Source organism: Haliotis rufescens, unplaced genomic scaffold (genome assembly GCF_023055435.1).
Source record: "Haliotis rufescens isolate VD_foot unplaced genomic scaffold, xgHalRufe1.0.p SCAF_9, whole genome shotgun sequence".
Taxonomy (NCBI): domain Eukaryota; kingdom Metazoa; phylum Mollusca; class Gastropoda; order Lepetellida; family Haliotidae; genus Haliotis; species Haliotis rufescens.
This window is the reverse complement of record NW_025964383.1, coordinates 48,224,722-48,248,479: the sequence shown is the minus strand read 5'-3', so window position 1 is coordinate 48,248,479 and position 23,758 is coordinate 48,224,722. Positions and strand designations below refer to the sequence as shown.

The 23,758-nt window shown below is 40.3% G+C and overlaps 1 protein-coding gene across 1 annotated transcript; it reads left to right on the top strand.

Annotated features, from left to right (window-relative positions):
- Nucleotides 1-1,395: 1,395 nt before the first annotated feature.
- LOC124117506 (ankyrin-3-like) lies at nucleotides 1,396-21,332 on the top strand. Its single transcript, XM_046479436.2, has 7 exons — nucleotides 1,396-1,443; nucleotides 3,778-4,056; nucleotides 4,809-4,971; nucleotides 5,311-5,321; nucleotides 12,955-12,999; nucleotides 15,941-16,945; nucleotides 17,537-21,332. Exons 1-7 carry the CDS (start codon nucleotides 1,407-1,409, stop codon nucleotides 18,526-18,528), a joined length of 2,532 nt encoding a protein of 843 aa, XP_046335392.2. The 5' UTR covers nucleotides 1,396-1,406; the 3' UTR covers nucleotides 18,529-21,332.
- The last annotated feature ends 2,426 nt before the right edge of the window (nucleotides 21,333-23,758 follow it).

Sequence of the window (23,758 nt, the reverse complement as noted above, 5' to 3'; positions counted from 1 at the left end):
TAATATTTCAGAATTCTTGTGAGAGTTTAAACTGATAACGGATCAAATCAGTTAATATGAAGTAAGTGTTACACAAGAAAGTATCTAATACAAAATGGGTAAACTTGAATAACCTGTAAAGTCAATCATTAGGATACAAGTTTGATAATCAACTCATTCCAATCAATATGCTGGGGAGGTGAACAGTTTCTTGATCAGGAAGTCCAGGTTCGTTTCCCGACATGGGTACAATACATGACTCCCATTTCTAGTCTTCCCCGACGTAATATTTGCTGAAATATTACTGAAATATTGCTGAAATATTGCTGAAATATTGCTGAATTATTGCTGAAATATTTGCAAAAGCGGCGTAAAAACATACTCACTGATGGATCAAATGGATCAAGACACATCTTTTTAGCAATCACTGACGGCATCTGTAAATAATCTAGTCTGGGCCAGACAATCCAGTGATTAATGTTTGAGCAACTAGCTGTGCCGTCAGGGTACGCTGCCATGCAAACAACCAAATATTCGATCCCGTCCACCCGATCAGTTTGTCGACATACACAATCAACCCTAATGGGTTTAGGGAACCAAATCTAAATCGAATAAAACACGAAGGTTGTTGAGTTAAAGACCCATTCAGGCAATGGCATTGTTTAACTTAAACTAGTGCACCCGGTGCCAGAGGTAGTTCAATACTACAAGTGTAAAAGAGTGTAGCTGTGTAATACTACTAATCATTGTAGAACAATTACTTTCTGGGGTTAAAGTAGAAATGTTGAATTGTGACTCAATACCCGAACCCGGGGACCAGGGATGGAGACGTAGCTAGACTGAGAGGACAAGTGTGTACCAGATATACATCAGTTGGAATAAACATCACCAGTAATAATCAAATCTTACGATTAATCGGGGAATACTTTGTGCACCTCGGCGTCCTGTTTCTCATTGCATCCATTTAACATATGCACAGCGGAACAAGCCGATTACAACTCAGAATTTTGTACAAATTGTAGCGCCATCTGGAGTTCTTTAGTGTACTTTTGTGTGTACAGACGTTCTTTATTCGGCACACATTGTTCTTTCTTTCATGCGGCGTTTCTTCTTTGAAGGTTGTTCATTAGTATTTGTTTTGTGTTTTCACCTTGATCAGTAACATTTGATCAGTAACATTTGATCATTTTTTCTATTATTGCGTACTGGTGACCTTTATTTATATCAACTAATGTATTTTTTCACCGAATGGCCTCCCATAGATATATAGGTAGCTAGGTTGAGAGCACAAGTGTGAAGTTTAAGAACAACAAAACGCAGATGGCCGTCCAGATCCACCCAGGAATGTGACATCTTCGTTAACCTGGAGGAAAACACAATCACGCTGTTTGTTTTCGTCCTTTTCCGGCGGAGGCGATACAGAGACAATGCTGGACAGGGGCCTGTTGTTCCTACTACTACAGGGTAAGTTTATGTTGTTTGACTTGGATATAGGCAGCAGCACACAGTTGTGATGACGAAAACAGTTGTTTGGTTGGTATCCCCTGAGTAGAATGCAGTTAGACTATAACACATATTTCCATTCTATTGTACTTGAACTCACATCACACCTCTTCAAAGGCTAGGTCGTTTTATCACCTGAACATTCCATATTTCCATCCGCCCTGTCAATAGATAGTAAACTTTTCAACTAATCTGAACCACAAAACATATGACCCATATAACCATCGCAACAACATGTAAGGTGTATGTTTGTTGTTCCATTGATTGTTAATATTAGCAATTATATCAAGGACGACATATCATCGCATACATCCAGACCCCCCTTACAACAGCATACATTGGCTAAGTCCACAATACACATCAAGGCCACCCTTAAAACAGTTTTCAGCCTGATACATTAAGTCCCATCTTAAAGGCAACAAATGTTGAACACCCAATACATGAATTACTCTCTTATAACCATCATAGGTTGCCCTCGGGATACACCGAGTCCCTGCTCACAACCAGCAAAGGTTGAAAACCCCAAACTTTGGGTCATCTCCTACAACCAGCAAAGGTTGAAAACCCCAAACTTTGGGTCATCTCCTACAACCAGCAAAGGTTGAAAACCCCAAACTTTGGGTCATCTCCTACAACCAGCAAAGGTTGAAAACCCCAAACTTTGGGTCATCTCCTACAACCAGCAAAGGTTGAAAACCCCAAACTTTGGGTCATCTCCTACAACCAACAAAGGTTGAACTGCCAATACATTGAGTCCCCTCTTTCAACAAGGGAGGCACGGGTGGCCCAGTCGTCTAAGGTGCCGCGATTCGCTGTGCAGAGGTGCGTCCCTTGGACACTCCAGAAACCTGGGATTATGGGTTCGAATCCCGGTTCGCCCTGATTGTGTTTCTAGGTTTGTCGGCACTATACCCGTGCTCGTGGGTTTCACCGAAGTGGTAAACGTCTGAGACCTGCATCACTTCGGGCTTTCCTCCCACATTAAGCTGACACGCCGCGATATAACTGGAATACTGTTAAAAGCGGCGTTAACCCCAACTCACTCACTCACTCACTTTCAACAAGCCATGCTTTTCATCCTGAGTTTGTTTTGGGCCAATTCCTACCTGGAATCATCCCATCTACAAGATAGATCATAAATTTTAAATTAAGAATATATCTCCATAACTTTAAGATAAATCTATGTATAAGAAGACCTTATGACAAAAGGTTGATTGTGTTTGAAGTAGCTGTAATCTTGGAGAAATTAAAGATGAACACTGTGTTCTATTCAAATGCAAGAACAATTCTTTGTTGCGTAACAATATACTTGCCAAATATTCACAAACAGGTCCCATGAAAACAAGCACTTGAATTTGAATTCTGCAATCAAACAGACTTAATCGAATCAGTAGCTATCTCTCTCTGTTCACGAAATAAGCATTTCAACTGTGATTTCCCAAATAGGCATTTTATGATTTCTTCAAATGGCATAACTTGATATACTCTGCAATATGATTCTCCTGTTTGCAGTTGGTCGGTGGCGTTGTTGCTGTTCTCTGGCTGTAAGATTTGATGGCATGTAAATGTAAATCCAACAATTATATTGCCCAACAAGTGATGTTGCACGTGCATGTCGTATTGGTGTGTTTCGGCGGCAGGCTCTCACGTGGTTGTGTCTTTGCGATTTTTCCATCTATTCACTAAATTTCTGCAGTACCTCATTTTTTTCCACACAAATCAATACAAATTCATGCAGAAATTACCAATAGATTTTTGCTTTGTATGGATGTCGGCAACACTCCGTCAGATATTTACGATATTATTGCTTTGCAGAGTGTATATGTTATACATTTCTTTAATATATTGTCTATAGCAGATGCTGCTGTAACTATAGCTATATTGTGTTATGGACTGTACCGCCAAAACTTAACTGAAAGTTCGCATACCTATTGTATAGAATCTGTACTTTTGGCCACGTGCTGACCTATATACTAAATAAACGTGTCTTGTCTGCCTAATCCTGGAATCCCCGTGAGGGGTAATATTAAGAACACCAATTTGTCATTACCCTGCAATTTACACATGTATAGATATGAAATATGCATGCTGAGTTGTGGCATAGGAGTTTCTTTGGTTTCTGGTTGCAAATTGTTCTTGACGTTTTAATCATAACAGTCCGGTGAGTTACAGAGAAATGACGCCTCTCCACGTATATTGACATTCAGGTATCACATGTGTAACATGTGAAAGACTCACACATATGCATTGGTTGTTCCAATAGGAAATCCAAGACTGCTGCTTTCTCTCTTTCAGTACTGGGTGTACTGGGCCAGGAGTGTGCCGTGGGGAAATATGGAGGACGCTGTGAACAGAACTGCAGCCGAACCTGTGCCCCTTACTCCGGCCAGGATGTTCACTGTGACAGACACAGTGGCAAGTGTTCTGAAGGATGCATCCCGGGCTGGTACGGCGGTCAGTGCCAACTGTCCTGTAGCAGGAACTGTCAGCAGCACATCTGTAGTCACCAGTCTGGTCATTGTACCTTGGGTTGTAAAGGAAACAACATGGGGGATTTCTGTGAGACATCCCCAGGTATGTACAGAGTGGGGTTTGGAATCACAAACTATTGTTCTACAGCAAGTTAACTGTCAAAATATGGTCATTAATTTCCTTTCTGTCATTCACGTCATTGATGGGCAAAGCAATGTTTTATTGAAGATCACCTTATATTGTTTGCCAAAACTCTTAGTTATATAATATAACTATAATGTTTATGCAACTTTATGCATGATCTAACTAATGTGACAGTTGTTATTACCCAAATGCAAGAGATATGGTCTGAATAAATGATTCCACAATATCTCACCAAAATCATTACCTGGAGTTTCATATGAGGCGCCACTTAATTCACCCCAACAGGAAATCGAACCCTACCGTAGCTGAATCCTGCTGTTTATTCTACTGAAACAAACCATTAGGACAGCAACCTGTATGTCAAGGGCAGCTAACTCTGTCAGTGACCTTACTACCGGGGTGTGTACGGGCGAGGTGTTTTCATGCTGTTGCATGGATATCTAAGCAGGCCGACTATATAACATATGGAATATGATTGTGACTATACACAAACTGTTCATTATTCCACACTCACTAATTCAGACAACAACAGTCAAGTGCAGACACTTCACATGTTTCATATGTCACCATTTTCCTAGCATAGCCTGTTACTCAGGTCAATTGAATCATGGTTCAAGGTTCAAGATGCTTGCTTTAGTGTGGTATCACTTTCACAAAAGGTATTCTGGCATATAGGCTAGCACTATCGAGACAAATGTATTATTTTACAGAAAGTGGTCCAAAACAAGATGCAAGTGAACAGTCACAAGAACCCGCCTCAACACCACTGGCTGCCATACTTGTCCCTGTGTTCGTCATACTCATTATCAGCATCATCATCATCATCATCATCATCACTGTGTCTGTATACAGACGGCGAAGAAGACGCAGAAAGTAAGAATATATTTTACTCAAACAGGTGTAACGACGGTTCTCTGGTAGCACTCACTGAAGTGAGCTGTCAGAATACACAGTTGTAAAAACAGTAAAGTAATGAAAATCTCTACCACCGCTGTACACACTGTTTACCAGATACTGCTTGCTAGAGATGTAAGACGGGTGTCATAGGTGACGAGTTCTTTGGTACAATTTGCGAATGTTATCCTCTGCACAACAAATATAAAACGATCCTTAATTATCAGCTGTGTCATGTCAGACAGTAATTATTTTATCATAATGTCAGGATGTGTTTTATTTGATCGATTACTAATGTCATTTGTTATTCTGTTTCAGATCTAAACGGCGTAAGTATTAAGTCAGTAGTTGAAAGATACCAGTGATTACCAATGAGTAGTAACAGCATTTGAATTTCATTGCTGTGTGACCTTGAATTCAACTCTATCCAGGTCCGGCTCGTAGAAGTAAAACACAATTCTTCCTTTGTGTAGACGTTAGGTTTATTAACTCTAAAACTGGTGAAAATGATAACATGAGGGTAAGGTTGGGGCGGCAGTTTACTATGGCTGAGTTGCTACTGCCTAAATTATACGCCCATTGATTAAAGTAATTGCATAAACTTGGTGGGAAGAGGTGACATAGGGTGGAGTATTTAAAGGAGCAATGAGAGGCCTCCTTTACAATGACATGATAAAAACAAAACCTGTGTGGTTGAGTTCATAGTCCCATATCATGTCAATATACAAAATATTCACAAAATCTTATAATTGTAATGGAAATAAAGGGATGTCGTACAATATCCGTAGCTACACCTACGTACATATCTAAAAGAAATCGATGTCTACGCTTAAGAACAACAACGCAAAACGGATATGTTTGGCCATTAAAGCAAAATTAGGGGACCAAGAAGCTTCAAATGAAGTGGTTTAATGTGATAAAGTGTCAGTGATAAATTTCCCGGATCAAAATGATGACAACTAGGGCATGGAAACCATTAGTCGGGTAACAGGTACGATTCGGAAAAACGCACCCCGTGCATCAACAAAAGGGCCATGGAGCTGCACGCACTGACTGCAGCAGCACTATGAACATAATTAAAGTGCAGGGTTTTTGATTGCCTGGCATCTACGTCAATCGAGCGGCTATGGGATCGGTTTCAACAGCATGAGTCAACACGTTATCGCCCAAGGTCGGGACGACCGAGAGTAAACACCCCCTCCCAACATCGCTACATCTACGTGAAAGGACGACCACAGACACCTCAACTGCATACCAAATACCCGGACTGCGCTGGATCTCCGACCAGACCGTACAAAGCATTGAAGAGCAGCAGGTCTACAAGCAAGACGTCCTGTTCGACGCGTCATATTGAGTCGACAACATCGTCAACAATGAGTGAATACACAGTGTATGGTCTCAACTGCGATAGAGAGGTGTCTGGTTCAGCAGCCAAATAAGATTACTTCTCAGTCGAGGAGATGGAAGAGCACGGTTCTACAGACGTCTTGGAGAACGATACGCCGGAAACTGCTTAAAGGAAGTTGACAGGTTTGGTGGGGGTAGCATTATGATGTGGGCGACTATCTCTCATTACTGCAGGAGAGGTTTGGTCCATATCCAGGGCAATCTTACGGCTCAACGATACGTCAACGAAATTCTCCTACCACATGTCCTCCCAATTGCAGCCAACAACGGTGTATTCCAGCAGGACAACGCTCGACCACATACAGCACAGATCACATGAGCCTGTTTTTACAACAACAGCATAAATGTTCTCCTCTGGCCCTCCAGATCCCCGGATTTGAAATCGATAGAGCAACTGTTGGATGAATGGGATAGAATGCTGCGCCCATATCAACCACAACCCCAGACGTTGTAACAGTTGGTTTTTGCGTTGCAGGCCGAGTTGGCCACCATTCCCCAGGATGTGATTCGCATACTCGTCTGTTCCATGGGCAGGAGATGTCAGGCCACTATCGATTCCAACGGGGGACACACGCGATATTGATGGTAGCTGACCTTCACCTTGGACTTTTACTATGTACCGATAACTGAGATGACTACAATCACCAAATGTTCTCTCCACAACATTTTAGCTCAATACCTCATATAAATGTATTTTCCTACCTAATATAAATCTGGCAATGCGTTTCCGTTTTTGAAGAGTATTGCAGTTTAAATGTTGTCCAGACAAATTGAAATGACGAAGTAATAAAAACCAATAACTCTGCGGAAATGAAAAGCACAATTGCAATGTGCCCAACTTAATGTTGAAGTGGTCATGTGGACAAAGTTTAATTGAAATCAGTCAATTAATTTAGAAGGAATTGTCCGGAAAGTTATTTTTACGGACACACCGTCAGATATGCGGAACTAATAATCTATTTTTCAAAAGGACTTCATAAATAGATATTTACTGATATATATGTTTGAAACCTGTAAATTACAAAATGACGACTGTGAGACCATCTTGGATATCTGCATGGGGTTATATTACTGGACCTTGTGCTGATCATATACACCTAGTTTCATAAGGAGCACTTATTTGTATGGGAAAATAGTCTTAAATATGGTTACTTTTCTAAATATCGAACAATGAGAAATCTCAATTCCGATGCGTTTGTAATAAAATCTGCTTTGTGTGCAAAAATGTATCTAAACGAAATCGAACAACTGAATTTTGACAAATCAGATGCCACGGTTACATTGCCATGATGGCAAGAAAACCTATTCTGATGAGTCGTGAAACACAACGTACCTAAATACCAAATGTGAATGAAATCCCTGAATATCGATCAATCAGCTCAGCAGATGCTGATTTCCGTTGCCATGGAACAAAGGTAGTTATGTAAATAACGTCATATTGTCGTGTGTCCCATCTATGTACCAAGATTGAACAAAATCAGCAAAATGACATGTCAGTAATGACCACTGTAAGAAAACCTATAAATAACGACCAGGTTGTCGTTGTTGAGAGGTTGTTGGAATATGAAAGGTGCAGTGCACTTACACAAGTTCCTTGTCTCCACTACATGTTGGTCCTGAGAAAACACGTAAAGTAAAAGGCAGAATTTGTTTTATTGCGAATAATTATAAGAAACCGTGCAGAAGCAATGAAAAATGTGAAAATAGAAAAAGTACCGCATATTTCCAATCAAACTTTGTTTGAAGAATCTTTTACAATAAGGGACGATATGTAACGATGTTAACCCTTAATGTGAAAAAAATGATTTTTACATTCAGGATTGCGGGCTGTTACATTAAGGGTATTTTTTACATTAAGGGTTGTGACAGGGCTGATACAATTTGGATAATTGTGGAACTTATTTATACAAATTGCACTTGTTCACACACTCCCCTGCTAAATCATGATGGCCTCCATCATTACGAACCACTAACAAGATTAACATGAGCATCAAACACATAATACTGATTGCTTAGTAAAAAGTCCTGAGCAAATTCACTGGAATGCCAGTTCATCTGATCAAACAATATGTTCAACAATTAAGTCAATAGAAATGTCACTTCAAAACAGATTTTGGCTCTGCATTTGTCCTTAGAAAATCGGCAGAGTCACATTGGTTCTAAAGTGGAGTCATCATTACTCCCGCTGGAAGTACACAATAGTCCAGATCACTGTCGTCATTTGAAGACAGACTGTTACTGTCACTGAAGTTATCAGCAGTTGACTAGTTCCGGGCAATTGACCACAGTTCTTGTTCCAATGCTTCCAGCAGCTGGCTCATAAACATGTATATACACATTTACACAGAGTCAAGCCTTTCAATAGTCTTGTAGATTCTGTCGTCCCAAGAGGAGGATTCCGCAACCAGACCCTTTCTCCCAGACAACAGTGGCTCCTTTGTACATCTATCATGAGCATCCGTCCTTGCCAAAGCCTCTAGCTTCAGACGCTCCCTTGTTAGTACACAAGACAAAGAGGCAAGTGAGTTAACTGACTATGAAAGTCCAGTTTCCAGTTTCCACCCTTGCCGAACTAGGCTGGTATTATGGAGTTAGATTTTGGCTGGGCTAACGAGTCTATGCATAGTCCAATCAAAATCGCGAACCGAAATCGAAATCCGGTTCCTGGAGTGTCTCGCAGATTTCGGTCGACTGCAGGATTTGCAAAGCATGTGCACCGCCAACTCGTTTGCAACAGATATTTTCTAAATCTTTTCATATTTTGAATCAAGGTGCTCACGTGATTTGATGCACTTCGCGATGTAAGACTTTTTTTATGACAATATAGATCTTGATTATCGATCAGATCGTCTTGACTGCACCACCGTTTTGTTTGAAACAAATGCAAGTGTTACGAGAGGTTGAATGTGATTGTTCAATAGGAGAGGCTTAGAAAGGACATAACTCGTAATAGCCACTGGTGGTGCTACGATCGAGCCCAGGAATTCCAGCCTAGTTCAGCAAGGGGGAAACTGGACTTTCAAAGTCAGTTAACTCTCTTGCCTCGGGAAGATGAACAAAGACGTGATTGGAGGAAACTGACAGAGGGATGCTGAGGGATCAGTTGAAGATCCTTCTTCATTTCCCAGAAGAATGCCCAAACATCAGGTAGAAGGGTGGAATCCTGTCATGTTGTGTGGTTTAGAGGACCACCACTTCAGGTAAATGTTCTAGCCATGTTCTTTTGCTTTATGGGCAGAGTTTGCAGAAGATCTTGAATGGTGCAATTAATAGTTTTGCACTGCCTATTGCCTACAGGATTGTAAGGCATATTACGGCTCTTGCGAATAGGATAGATCTTAGTTGACCTAAGATTCGAAATTCAAGCCTTGGTCAGAATGAAGATGTAGTGGTGCACCATATTTCAAGAATCATTCCTGAACCAATGCCTTGGCTGTGGGGTTGGCAGTTTGATCCTTCATTGCAGCATATTAAAAATATATCTAGCATATACATTTACTCGCTATAAGTTAATTAAACTTGATCAGTATAAACTTCTCTGAAGAGATATATAGAGTGAGTGAGTGAGTTGTGTTTAACGCCGCTTTTAACAGTATTCCAGTTATATCACGGCGTGTCAGCTTAATGTGGGAGGAAAGCCCGAAGTGATGCAGGTCTCAGACGTTTACCACTTCGGTGAAACCCACGAGCACGGGTATGGTACTGACAAACCTCGAAACATAATCGGGGAGAACAGGGATTCGAACCCACAATCATAGGTTTCTGGCGTGCCCAAGGGACGCAACTCTGCACAGCGTGCCCCCCAGATATATATAGATCAAGATGACGACTGATAGCCTTATTCTGAAACCTTCTAGCACTGTAATTTATCGAACAATTGAACTTTCAACAGCTAAGCTGCACCACCCTAAAGACTTAAATCATGACTTCATACTCTTTTTTTGCTTAGAATATTGTTTTGAAGTAGATTATTCTAGTTTCTAACACAGATTCTCTCATTTGCAGCCTCGGTTGATGTAGAACAATTGGAACCACTTAAACCTGTTGAAGGTTTGAACACAGACTCACCTATTTATGTAATGTTAGCTCACCTGCTTGAAAGTGAGCTTATGTCATGGCGTATTTGTCTCATGCCAGTGGTGTGCTCTCCGGCGTAAACATCTTCACAAATTTGTTCAAGAGAGTCAGATTCGATTTTCACTATGGCCGCCATAGCAAAAATGCTATTTGAGAACATTATTTGGTCATCTTTGTTCAAACTGGAATTCTAGAATGTGTGATACATATGATCAGCAATTAGTGATTACAGCAATTACACATACCAACACCGAATAGAGTACTAACAACTTACGACTTTCATTGTTTGCTACGATGAGTGAGTAAATTTGGTTCAGTGTTAGCTGATGATGGGTTTGAAGTACATTATCCTAGTCTCTAAACTTATGTCATGGCATTATGTTTATCCGGCGTTTGTCATTCGTCATTCAGTATAAACATGCTCTCCTCAGAAGCCACAAAACCAAAGAAACTGAACACATACTTCATCTCACCAATGATGACAGCCCAATTGTTCAAGAGACTTCAATCCGATTTTTACTATTGCGACCAAGGCAACCGTTTTTAAAATGCTAATTATGGCCATTACTCAGTCATCTTTGCTCAACATGGAATGCAATTTGGTCCATGAGTAGTTTGTAGTGTGGCTCAACACAGATTCTGTTTTCGCGACATTTTAAAATTTTTACTTTGATTTCATCTTATCACTTTGACGACTGATAGCCTTATTCTGAAATCTTCTAGTACTGTAATTTATCGAACACTTGAACTTTCAACAGATAAGCTGCACCACCCTAAAGACTTAAATCATGACTTCATACTTTTGTACATTTTTTGTTTAGAATATTGTTTTGAAGTATACTCCTCACAAAAAGTTAAGCAACAAGTATTATTTTCCGTGCAACATTCTCATCAATGTTGAATGACATCCACTGAGAACAAATTCAGGCAGGAAAATTACCTACGAATACTCGACTTAAAGCCTTTTCCATGTAGATTTTCCTGATAACACTGATAACATCGCCTGAACACAACCACCCTCAACACACACATGCAAAATGCACGACATGCATGTTTTACACACTTCACCCATGCACCCTGATTGCTTAAAAACTGCCAGCAAGGGCAATTTGTCGCGATTAACACTTTAGGTGACATGGCTAGGCGTCACTTAACGCCAACTGAGGTTGCTCAGAATTTTGGAATGGTACAAGGGGGTGTCACCCAAACTGCTGTTGCCAATCATTTTAATGTTCACTGCAGTGTCATCTCAAGAGCAATAACTCAATACCATCAAACTGGACTGATGACAGAGAGACCACGCACAGGTCGTCCAAGGGTGACAACTCCTCGCGAGGACTGGTATTTAGCCACCCTAGCCCAGAGAAACAGGTTTACTATGGCCAGATCTCTCCAGAATGAGAGATGACCTTCAGAGAGTTGCAGGAAACAGAGTCTCAACACAGACAGTAAGAGACAGACTTCACGCTCAGGATCTGAGGTCCAGATGACCAGTACAATGTATCCCACTGCCTGCACACCATCGACAACAGAGACTTGCTTGGGCCAATCAACGCCGTAGCTGGAGGGTCAATCGCTGGCGTAACGTTCTCTTCACAGACGAGTCAAGATTCTGCCTTGACTTCAACGATGGTATAGGGCACGCGTGTGGAGAAACCGTAATGAAAGATACGCCAACTGTACAATTGCTGAACACGACCAGTACAGAGGTGGAAGTTTGATGATCTGGGCTGGCATCAGGGTTGGACACAGAACTGATCTTGTGGTCATCAGACGTGGTACCATGACTGGAGTATGGTACAGGGACGAGATTGTCACACCTGTGATCATTCCCCTGGCACAACAAGCAGGTCCTAACTTCATCTTTATGGATGATAATGCTCGTCCACATCGAGCAAGAGATGTCACTGATCTTCTTCAGATCAACAACATCACGCACATGGACTGGCCTGCAAAGTCTCCAGATCTTAATCCCATTGAACATGTATGGGACATTCTTGGCAGGCGTGTTTATGGTCTTCATGTTCGTCCTCAGAATATGGATCAACTTGAACAGGCCTTAAGGACAGAATGGCAGAACATTCCACAACAGACACTTGATAGGCTTATCTGGTCAATGCCAAGACGTGAAGAAGCTTGCATTCTAGCCAATGGTGGACATACACGTTACTGAACTTGGATCATTGTTTCAAAATGACTTAAACTCAAATTTAAAGATTTTCATCTTTCAGTGCAGCACATTTTGCACGACTGTTTTCATGATTCTGTTTTTGATCATTTGAAGACCTGTTAGGCATAAACGCTTTTCAGTTCCCTTTGAGGACAGTGTGAGTTTGTGCTCTTTCTTTGTATTGCTTTAGTCAGTTTTTAGGTATTGGAATATTTGAACATGGACTGACACATAATAGATTTGTTGCTTAACTTTTTGTGAGGAGTATAGATTATTCTAGTTTCTAACACAGATTCTCTCATTTCCAGCCTCGGTTGATGTGGAGCATTTGGAACCACTTAACCCTGTTGAAGGTATGAACACAGACACATTATTTATGTAATGTTAGCTCACCTGCTTGAAAGTGAGGTTATGTCATGGCGTATTTGTCCCATGCCAGTGGTGTGCTGTCCGGCGTAAACTTCTTCACTAAAGAAACAACTGATCCAATGCTGAAACTTCACATACTTGTCCACACCAATGATGACCAAATTCTTCAAGAGAGTCAGATTCGATTTTCACTATGGCCGCCATAGCAAAAATGCTATTTGAGAACATTGTTTGGACATCTTTGTTCAAACTGGACTTCTGATTATATCAAAAGCATGTGTTTATGAATCACTATCAAATAGTGATGGTACCAGGTGTTCGCGAATATGTATCCTGCCCAACCCTAGGCACCCTGTTCAAAAAACTTTTTAGCATCATGAGATCTTCAACGAAGGAACATGCACGATTGTAACCTTAAAATTGTTAAATGTGGACATCAAAAGCAGGAACTCCTTGAATAATGCTCGATTAACATTGACTTTTGGAAAGTGACGTCATCCCTCTTGCTATACAGTTTTGTGGTTTCTTTATGCATAGGTATTAATATTGCTGACTGGGGAGATCAATAACATTTGTTCACTTACTAACTCTGACAGAAGGTGCTAATGTTATTAACATTCAACAATTTATACTTGTATAAATATAATAACCAACTCACATAATATACATGTTTCACTAGCATGTCCCTAATTTGTAAGATGTGTGATACATGGGATCTGCAATTAGTGATTACAGTGATTACACATACCAACACAGAATAGAGTACTGACAACTTACGAATTTCATTGTTTGTTACCCATGAGTGAGTAAATTTGGTTCACTTTTTAGCTGATGATGGGTTTGAAGTAGATTATCCTATCTTTGCTCAACATGGAATGCAATTTGGTACATGAGCAGTTAGTAGTGGGGCTCAATACATAGATTCCGTTTTCGCGACATTTAAAGTTTTGCCTTGATTTCATCGTTTCACTTTGACATCCAAAAACTAAAACTTCTTATAGTCATTACTCGGCCATTTTCTTCCAAAATGCAATGGAATTTGTCATAAGGGTAGTTGGTAATATGCCTGTATTTTTCACAATACTTTCGTCATAGTTGACCTTTGACCATGTTCATAAATTATCATAAAATGCATTTCTTCACACTCAAAAACTACTGTACCAATGAAGTTGTAACTGCTCATGCAGCCATAATGAAAAATCGTATCTATTACCATTACCCACCATTTTTTAACAAAATGTAATGAATTTTGCTATTTCTTTAGGGTGGTGTGGGTTTCAACACACATGGTCTTTAATAAAACAAAATGTTGAAGTTGTTTTGACAATACTCTTAAATGTTCTCAAAAAGTAAATATTTTCTGGAATTAGTTTAACTTTGGCATATTTGTTTTCAAATAATTAGATTTTATTTAAGTTTTTCCTCACTATTTATGCACAAAATATTTGAAAAGCAGTGTCGACAGCAACATTTATTAAGATGATGTCTTTGTTGAATTTTTAAACTCTTGATTACATATTCTACCATGAATTTGGAATTTACTCGATTCTGATTGGTCTATCAGAGGCTATTAAATCACAATAAACCCCCTCTGTTTGAAACAGCTGGTTTGACAACCGCATCACCGCGGAAGCTGACATTCACAGAATAGTACTTTTTTCAGTCATTGTCGGTAGGCATATTTAAATAATTATATCTACAATTACAGGTTACAAAATGCACACGTGCGGTTATAACAGTATTCAAAGGACGTGTGGCAATGCATTCCATGCAGAAATCACGATAGAAATCTACAAAGGGAATGTATTTACGTTTTGGAGACAACAGAGAACTTTGAATTTTGGCGCTTGTCTATATACGACTGTGACGTCATATCTTTTGCGTCACAATGAGCGACGTGACGTCATAATGGTGACGCGCGAAAGCCTTGCAAAGCTTGCTTTGTTTTCCTTAGGGATGCCCATCTCATGTTAGCTTACCAAGTTGCCGTGCTTATATGCTTTCAGTGCCTGTCATATGTTCGAGTGAAGTATTACGGTGTAAACAAACTGCTTGAGTATACACAGCACCATATTTTGTTTGGTGATTCCGTTATTCAGATCGATAACCCACTCAAAACACTGGACTCAACCCATGCCGCTTCACCAAATAGTTCGTGTTTTATTTAGTCATGGTAGAATGGAGATAAACATGCTGTGTTTTCAATGTAGAGCTAGGCTATTCATTGTAGAGCTAGATTTAACCGACCGCGCTAAATTTAACATTTGAAACCTCACGCTGCACGTTCGGTTCCAAATTCAGTATAGCGCGGTTAAATCTGCAGGTAACGTAGCTCTACATTGAAAACACAGTATGTTTATCTCCTAATTCATGGGAGCTTCAGTGCTGTGGGACTATCTTAAATTTCTTTTATATGGTCTCTTTTGTATTTTTTCAAAATTCATGAATTAGTTGGGCTATTAATACCATTTAAGAGATAAGATAAGATAAGACCAATCTTATTTCTTTTTGAACAGATATAATCTTCAACTTGTCCCCAGCATGAAAAGCTCTTTTCATTTAGTACTGCCCGAGGTTCTTTTGTTATCAATGGCTTATTGTTCAGAAAGATCTTGATAGTTTTTGAAGGCACAATACAGGCAACACAAAAGTTAATGTAATGTAATCCACGATTCCACTATTTATATTAAGACAAAAGAAATTTTATAAACAACCACCTTATTCAATTCTGCACATAACATTAAACACCATCTCAAATCTCTTAATCTCTTCCACTCTTCAATGAAGTTGGAAAATGAGGTAGATGAGGTTGTGTATTGTATAAATGTTATATACAACTCGCATGATATACATGTACCTGTTAAATAATATGTTGTTTGTAACATGTATGATACATATGACCAGCAATAGTCCTTTGTGTTACAGTGGACACTGACCTCCAGACTCAGGACACTGACCTCCATGTTGCCTGCAAGGAGGGGAAACTACAGGCAGTCAGAGATATCCTGGATCAGAGCCCGGAGGACATCAACAAGAAAGGCGGTAGCGGGATGACACCATTGTTGTGGGCAGCAAGAAGGGGACACAGAGAAGTAGTTGACATGCTTGTGAGACAAGCAGCTGATGTTAATGTTGTGGATGTGGCCGGTAACAATATCCTTCACTGGGCCTGTTATGGCGGACATGAGGCAATGGTGAAATATGTCGTCTCAAAGAAAATGGTTGATATCGACAGTAAGGGGCAGGGTGGGAGAACCCCGTTGATGTGGGCAGCTCGAGAGGGAAGAGGAGAATTTTTTAAAATACTTGAAAGTGAAGGGGGTCCTCCATCACAAGTGGACAAAGAAGGAAACAACATCCTTCTATTGGCCTGTTCTGGTGGGAATGTAGATATTGTTGAGTCCATCCTCTCACATGCTGATGACAATATGGACATCGATGGTAGAGGACAGGCCAGGAGGACTCCATTGATGGTGGCAGCACACAAGGGGTGCCAAAATATTTTCGAACTACTTGTGAATAGAGGAGCTAATCAGGAGCTATTTGATGATGTCAATGACAACGTTCTCCATTTGGCCTGTCAGGGCGGAAATGTGGATATTGTTAGCCATGTCCTCAAGCTTGGCAAGGTGGACATAAACAGTCGAGGTCAATGCAGCAGGACACCACTGATGATGGCAGCAAGGCTTGGACATGAGGAAATATTTCATTTACTAGTGAGCGAAGGAGCTGATGCATCACTATTGGATGATGAGAATAACAACATCCTTCATCTAGCCTGTGAGGGAGGGCGTATTGACATGGTGGAGTATGTACTCTCACTGAATATTGTGAACATCAATGCCAGAAACAAACGAAATAAAACAGCAACCATGCTGGCAACAAAGGGAGGTGACGTGTGCAACCTTCTTATGTCACATGGTGATCTCAGTAAGTGAAAGGAGGAGGACAGCTGAGAGTGTCTTTTTTAGAATTGTAGGAAGCATCCTCTCAATTGATCAAGAGAATGTGGTGTCCACGATTTCACTATTATATTAAGACAAAAGAAATTTCCCTAAAAAAATACCTTATTCAATTCTGCACATAGCATTCAACACCACCTCAAATCTCTCAATATCTTCCAATCTTCAATGAAATTGGTAAATACTGCCTACCCTATAGATGAGTTTATGTTCCCGTTGTACCCAGTGGTTTCCCAGGTCAGAGTAGAACCCATTTCTTCACGTTTGTCATAATAACCGACTAAATGTGTGTCACCAATTATGTGGCAAGGATTTTTATCCGTCTGCGACTTGATTATTTAAAGACTGTCTTGATATGAATTGAATTTTGCCGACAGGGCTGCTAAATGTCATTTTTTCAGTCGCCCACTATGGTACTAGTAGCAAATGTTATTTATGTTCAACAATTTGTATTGTATAAGTGCAATACACAACTCGCATGATGTACCTGTTAAATAACATGTTGCTAGTTTGTCAAATGTATGATACATATGACCAGCAATAGTCCTTTGTGTTACAGTGGACACTGACCTCCATGTTGCCTGCAGGGAGGGGAAACTGAAGGCAGTCAAAGATATCCTGGATAAGAGTCCGGAGGACATCAACAAGAAAGGCGGTAGCGGGATGACACCATTGTTGTGGGCAGCAAGAAGGGGACACAGAGAAGTGGTTGACATGCTTGTGAGACAAGCAGCTGATGTTAATGTTGTGGATGTGGCCGGTAACAATATCCTTCACTGGGCCTGTTATGGCGGACATGTGGCAATGGTGAAATATGTCGTCTCAAAGAAAATGGTTGACATCGACAGTAAGGGGCAGGGTGGGAGAACCCCATTGATGTGGGCAGCTCGAGAGGGAAGAGGAGAATTTTTTGAAATACTTGAAAGTGAAGGGTGTCCTCCATCACATGTGGACAAAGAAGGAAACAACATCCTTCTATTGGCCTGTTCCGGTGGGAATGTAGAGATTGTTAAATCCATCCTCTCACACGCTGATGACAATTTTGACATCGATGGTAGAGGACTGTCCGGCAGGACTCCATTGATGGTGGCAGCACACAAGGGGTGCCAAAATATATTCGAACTACTTGTGAATAGAGGAGCTAATCAGGAGCTATTTGATGATGTCAATGACAACGTTCTCCATTTGGCCTGTCAGGGCGGAAATGTGGATATTGTTAGCCGTGTGCTCGAGCTGGGCAAGGTGGACAAAAACAGTCGAGGTCAATGCAGCAGGACACCACTGATGATGGCAGCAAGGCTTGGACATGAGGAAATATTTCATTTACTAGTGAGCGAAGGAGCTGATGCATCACTATTGGATGATGAGAATAACAACATCCTTCATCTAGCCTGTGAGGGAGGGCGTATTGACATGGTGGAGTATGTACTCTCGCTGAATATTGTGAATATCAACGCCAGGAACGAACAAAATGAAACAGCAACCATGCTAGCAACAAAGGGAGGTGAAGTGTGCAACCTTCTTGAGTCACATGGTGGTCTCAGTAAGTGAAAGGAGGAGGACAGCTCAGAGTACCCTTTTTAAGAATTGTTAAAACTGTCACATGCACCAACATGGCACGAGCCTAGGATTTTAGCTGAGAGAACAAGCATCGAGTCCATGATAGTCACATATTCTTCATAAACATTCAGATCAGCAAAACTGAAGGGAAAAATACATCATCCGTGACATAGTTGTTGACATATGATCGTATTTCCTCTGCATATCGTTCAAAAAGGGATCTAGAAATGTATTTTTCATCAGCAATGCTACGAACAAGAATGCCAGCTAGATAGGAACACAAAAGCCTAGATGCTAGAGCACAGCCTGCAGCTTGCCTGGTGTAAGGAGGAAATTCCAACAATCTGGCAATGCCTTTGTGTACCTGGCCCAGTCATCCAGATTGTGACACATGCCTTGCTATAGATGCATCACCCACTGATATTTGAGGAGACAGAACAGTCATCCTCTCAATGGGCACACGTCTTTGACATAAAGGTCATTTCACAAGACGGACAAATGGACAACAGAAAATAAGCAGAAAATATTTTTTCCAGTATATAACTACTTTCTTACTGTATGATACATTTATGTGTCATTACCATCACATATCAGTGGACATCACAGGCGCATACTTAAATAATGATTGCTGTAGTAAACAAATAACCCATATTAGTGTTAATATAAAGTCATAATTGTGATATCTACCAACAAAGACAGATTATTGCTTGCCTTTTGGGACTTGATGATTTCAGTACCACTTCACATAGGACGTACACTGAATGTCTAAAATCAAGCTGTATTTACTTTTATTAACTTTGAGATTATATAGTAGCAAGGCTTCTGTTAAATTATCTTTATTATTCCATATTTTACAACAATGAACCTGTGGCAACGGAAAGACCTCTAGTTGTGAAGAACCAGAGGCAGCAAGTTATTACCAAGGAGTACGTTTTCATGTTACCCTCTGCATTGGCCGTGGGTCCGTCGTGATGGACGTCAATACAGACAACTCATCGCATCCATTAATCTGGATCGTCCACACTGTACACTTGTACACGGAGGCGGTTAGTGGATCTAATTTTTCTCTACTACCCATGTGTCTAGCTTTAGTGTGGAACATTGTAAGTTGCTTGAATTGATTGTAGATGGAAAAATGAGCGGGGGAAAATAACCTTGCAGTCGCTTATGGTATTAAGAAAAGTGAATAGTGTGGAGGAGTTGTCTCCCTTATACCACAGCGATGTTCAGGCAGTATTAAGAAATGGAAACAATCAAGGATGGAGATGTTTAAACACGGATAATTAATTGAACATTATTCTAAACAAAGAAAAGAATTTTATACCATATACTTTACTATTCGGATTCGGGTTTTAAATTCCATAGAAACCCTGGGACTTACTTTTTTTACTTATTAACCGAAACAACATTTATCAACATTTGTATGTTTCAAACATACTTCCCATGAACCTAGGGAAAGGAGCGTAAAAAGTCTCTTCCTGGCGTACTTGAAAAAAACATTCGTTAAAGCATTGTGAAGTATCAGCGCCTCAGTAGCTTGGTGAGTGGACCACTAAACTACAGACAGTTGCAAGGTCGATCTACTGAAATATACAGTAAATATTTGTCATTTGAGGTGACATTATTCCGCACATTCCCTTGTCTGGGTTGTGATCAAATGCCAAATTAATTTCTAGCGAGAGACATTCACAGATCGCAATCGGCAGATGTAAATATAAAATCACTAGGATACCACAGGTATATTATATAATGTATTTGGCATATTATAACAGGTTGTAGTCAAAACGGCCTCATGTCAGAACGGCCTAAAAACTTGAAAGTCAAGATGGCCACTAACATAAAGTCAAAATGGCCTTAAAAGAATCATAACGGCCACAGGTGATAATGTCAAAATGGCCTTAATAATTATATACGCCCACTTAGAGCAGTATGTGTTGTTCTTGTCCCTTGTTCCTTGTCATTATACCCAGCCGCCTGAAGGCGGACAACGTGTCTGTCTTCAGGAACCCTCATGACTGTTACCCCATCCACCATAAGTCAAGCCATCATTATGTACTTTGAGGCAGCAACCTGGCGCTCCTGTGAGACTGAGCTTCCTGGAATTTGCAGTCTTTATTATGTTTGTGGCCGTTGGGACTTTTTCTGTGGCCGTTTTGACTCGACCTTTTGAGGCCATTCTGATTTGAGTCTGTTTTGACCTGCTTCCATTGTATCATCGCCGTTCAGCCCGATTGGAAACCAGTAGGGTAATTTAAATTTCACATAGACAATCTGTGATAAAACATATAGCTCGAGTCCATTTCTTATTACTTTATTTATTTGTTAACATGATTTCATCATTTCTTATACTTATAGAACGAGATGAGTGTTCAATGTGGATATGTGTCAGACGAGTTAGGTTCCTCGCCAACAAACCATTATGAACACATTGACTTCAGATAGTAATGCTTTACGGAGTTCCATAACTTCTTCTTTGTGGGTTTGTAGACCCGTCGGCTGTGTTTTAGAAGGAATTATTTTTTTATCCAGCCTATCACATGTTACGTTTTTAAAATAATTTTAAACATTATGAATAACCATAGGACGAATTATGTATGACAAATCTTGACCTGGCTCAAGTACTTTCTGGGCAATATCATCATTTGTCCAACGCACCGAGGTCCTCCGCAACTTCTGCCTGCCTTGACGACCATGACTTACAGAACATGTGATGCCTTCACAGATGCACGGGGCGGTCGGGTAGCCGAGTGGTTAAAGCGTTGGCTCGTCACGCCGAAGACCCGGGTTCGATTCCCGACATGGGTACAATGTGTGAAGCCCATTTCTGGTGTCCCCCGCCGTGATATTGCTGGAATATTGCTAAAAGCGGCGTAAAACCATACTCACTCACTCACTCACTCACAGATGCAATTTCTATTACATACAGGGCGGTCGGGTAGCCTAGTGGTTAAAGTGTTCGCTCGTCACGCCGAAGACCCGGGTTCGATTCCCAACATGGGTACAATGTGTGAAGCCCATTTCTGGTGTCCCCCGACGTGACATTGCTGGAATATTGCTAAAAGCGGCGTAAAACCATACTCACTCACTCTATTACATACATGTATGACATTTATACTTTTTTGCCCAAATTCACTGCATGCTTTCTGTGTTTTGTTATTGATAAATGATATTTTAATATTGGTAGAATATATTGGATAACTAAGATTGTTAGTGGCTGTACCTCAAAGGGAGTTGAAGAAGTGTAGAAGGATTGGCCCCGGAGATGGTACGTTAGTCCACGTCATTCAGAGTATATCTATTACTGCCTAGGTTATAATATAATATATATGTAATTATATGTTCTTTTAATTCGGCTAAATTGTCAATAGTCGCCAACTCCTAAAGCAAGTCTCAATGGTCCCTAGTAGGGTCCCTACCATAGCTCGGTTTTATAACGTATTGATATGTCTAGTGATGTATTTTTATGGTTCAATGCTAGTTTTAAATCATAATCTGTGAAACGTCTACTTATTTTAATGTCCCTTGTTGACAGGTTCTTATAGTTTACATTTCTTTATTATTAAATAACCTTTGAAAGTAAATTTATGGATGAAATATTGATGTGACTTTAATTTTAACTCACTCACTCACTGCTTGTTTTCAACAAATGATTCAATATGAATTTGCGAGATGTTGTAATGCTTGTATTAAAGTTGGTTTTATCCTATTTCGCTATTGCTGTAGAATGAATTAAACAATTACAGATATTAATTGAGTCATCATTTCAGTTTATTGTCCATATGGAGAGGTGCAGCCGTGAATCATAGACAAAAGGTCATCAAAGACAGTTGTCATTGATCAAACAGGAAGGGGTGAGTTTGACTTTCGGATAATGTAAATGGGAGTAGTGCTGCAAACAATTAAATGTTAGAAATTGAGTGAAATGTGTAAATGTGTAAAAGAAATCAGCAAACTGACATATATATGAGACATATAAGGCGTAACACCATCCTCACGCGTGTTCAGTTGTGTAAATGTTATTGAGAATAACGTCTTATTTGGTCATTTCTCTTATACATGATTTTTCATAACAAATTCATTAACAAAACCCATACCTGGTAGTAGGAGAAAGAGCGACACGCCCTAAACGAGGGGTGGTGTACCAAGTCAATTCACAAAGTCAATATCGTGTGTTACCACCATTTGCATTGACACAGGCGGGGCAGCAGCACCGGATGAATGACAACAGCCTGGGGGATGTTGTTTCAAATGTGAACCAAAGATGGATCAACATGCTAGCGGTACCGGCTGGTTCTGGTTCTGGTTCTGGTCCTGTCGTAGACATCGATCCATCTAATGCTAGACATGTTCTGTAGGGGAGAGCTGTGGAGAAACAGTCGGCCATGGGAGTACAGCAAGGTTATGCTGCCTCAAAAAGTCTATAAAAACATTGTTGTTTATCTATATGTCATTTATCTATATGTTTGTCTATATGTAGTTGTAATATTGCACTATATAAGATAGTGTGGATTGTACTCGGGAAGTCATCAATATTTAAATACGGGTAAATGTTTTTAAAGCTTGTACAGTTTATCGACACCCTTAATAAAGGCTGTTCAAAATGTTGATATCTCATATAAGAAATATACGATTCGTGATCGTTGTACGATAAACAACTCCCACTCGTCGTTCATTTCTTATGTAATATCCACTTCCCTACGCAATGCTCCGTGAAGCATAAAAACTCCGTCATTTTATACAATACAAACAATGTTTTACAGGAGTGGTCATATTACTAACATGGCCCCTCGCATGTGCATAATATATATGTGTAAGTTGTCAATGTGGTTGTATTTCACAGTGAAGTGTGACTGAAGCAGTAGTCTCCCTTGTACTGTGCTTGTCCTGACACTGAGCCTCTACCCCCTCACTGCTGTGTTGATGTTGATATGACTCCCGCACCGTTCTGCGCTTATACACATATTACTATGACATTGTTCATATGACTAACGGTCACTGGTGTAAGCCGCACGCGGCATGTACTCAATGCAATATTGGAGGTCTGTCTAGTATACCTGAACCCGAAGGACGAGCATCACAGTTGGCAATGGTTTACACACTGTGGCAGTGTTGGTATGACTGTACTAGCGGCAACGACTACCACACAGTCCGGTTACTTGACTCGACTGTATGATTGTATGAATGAATGGATGCTACACACGGGGTGACATGGGGAGTGAGG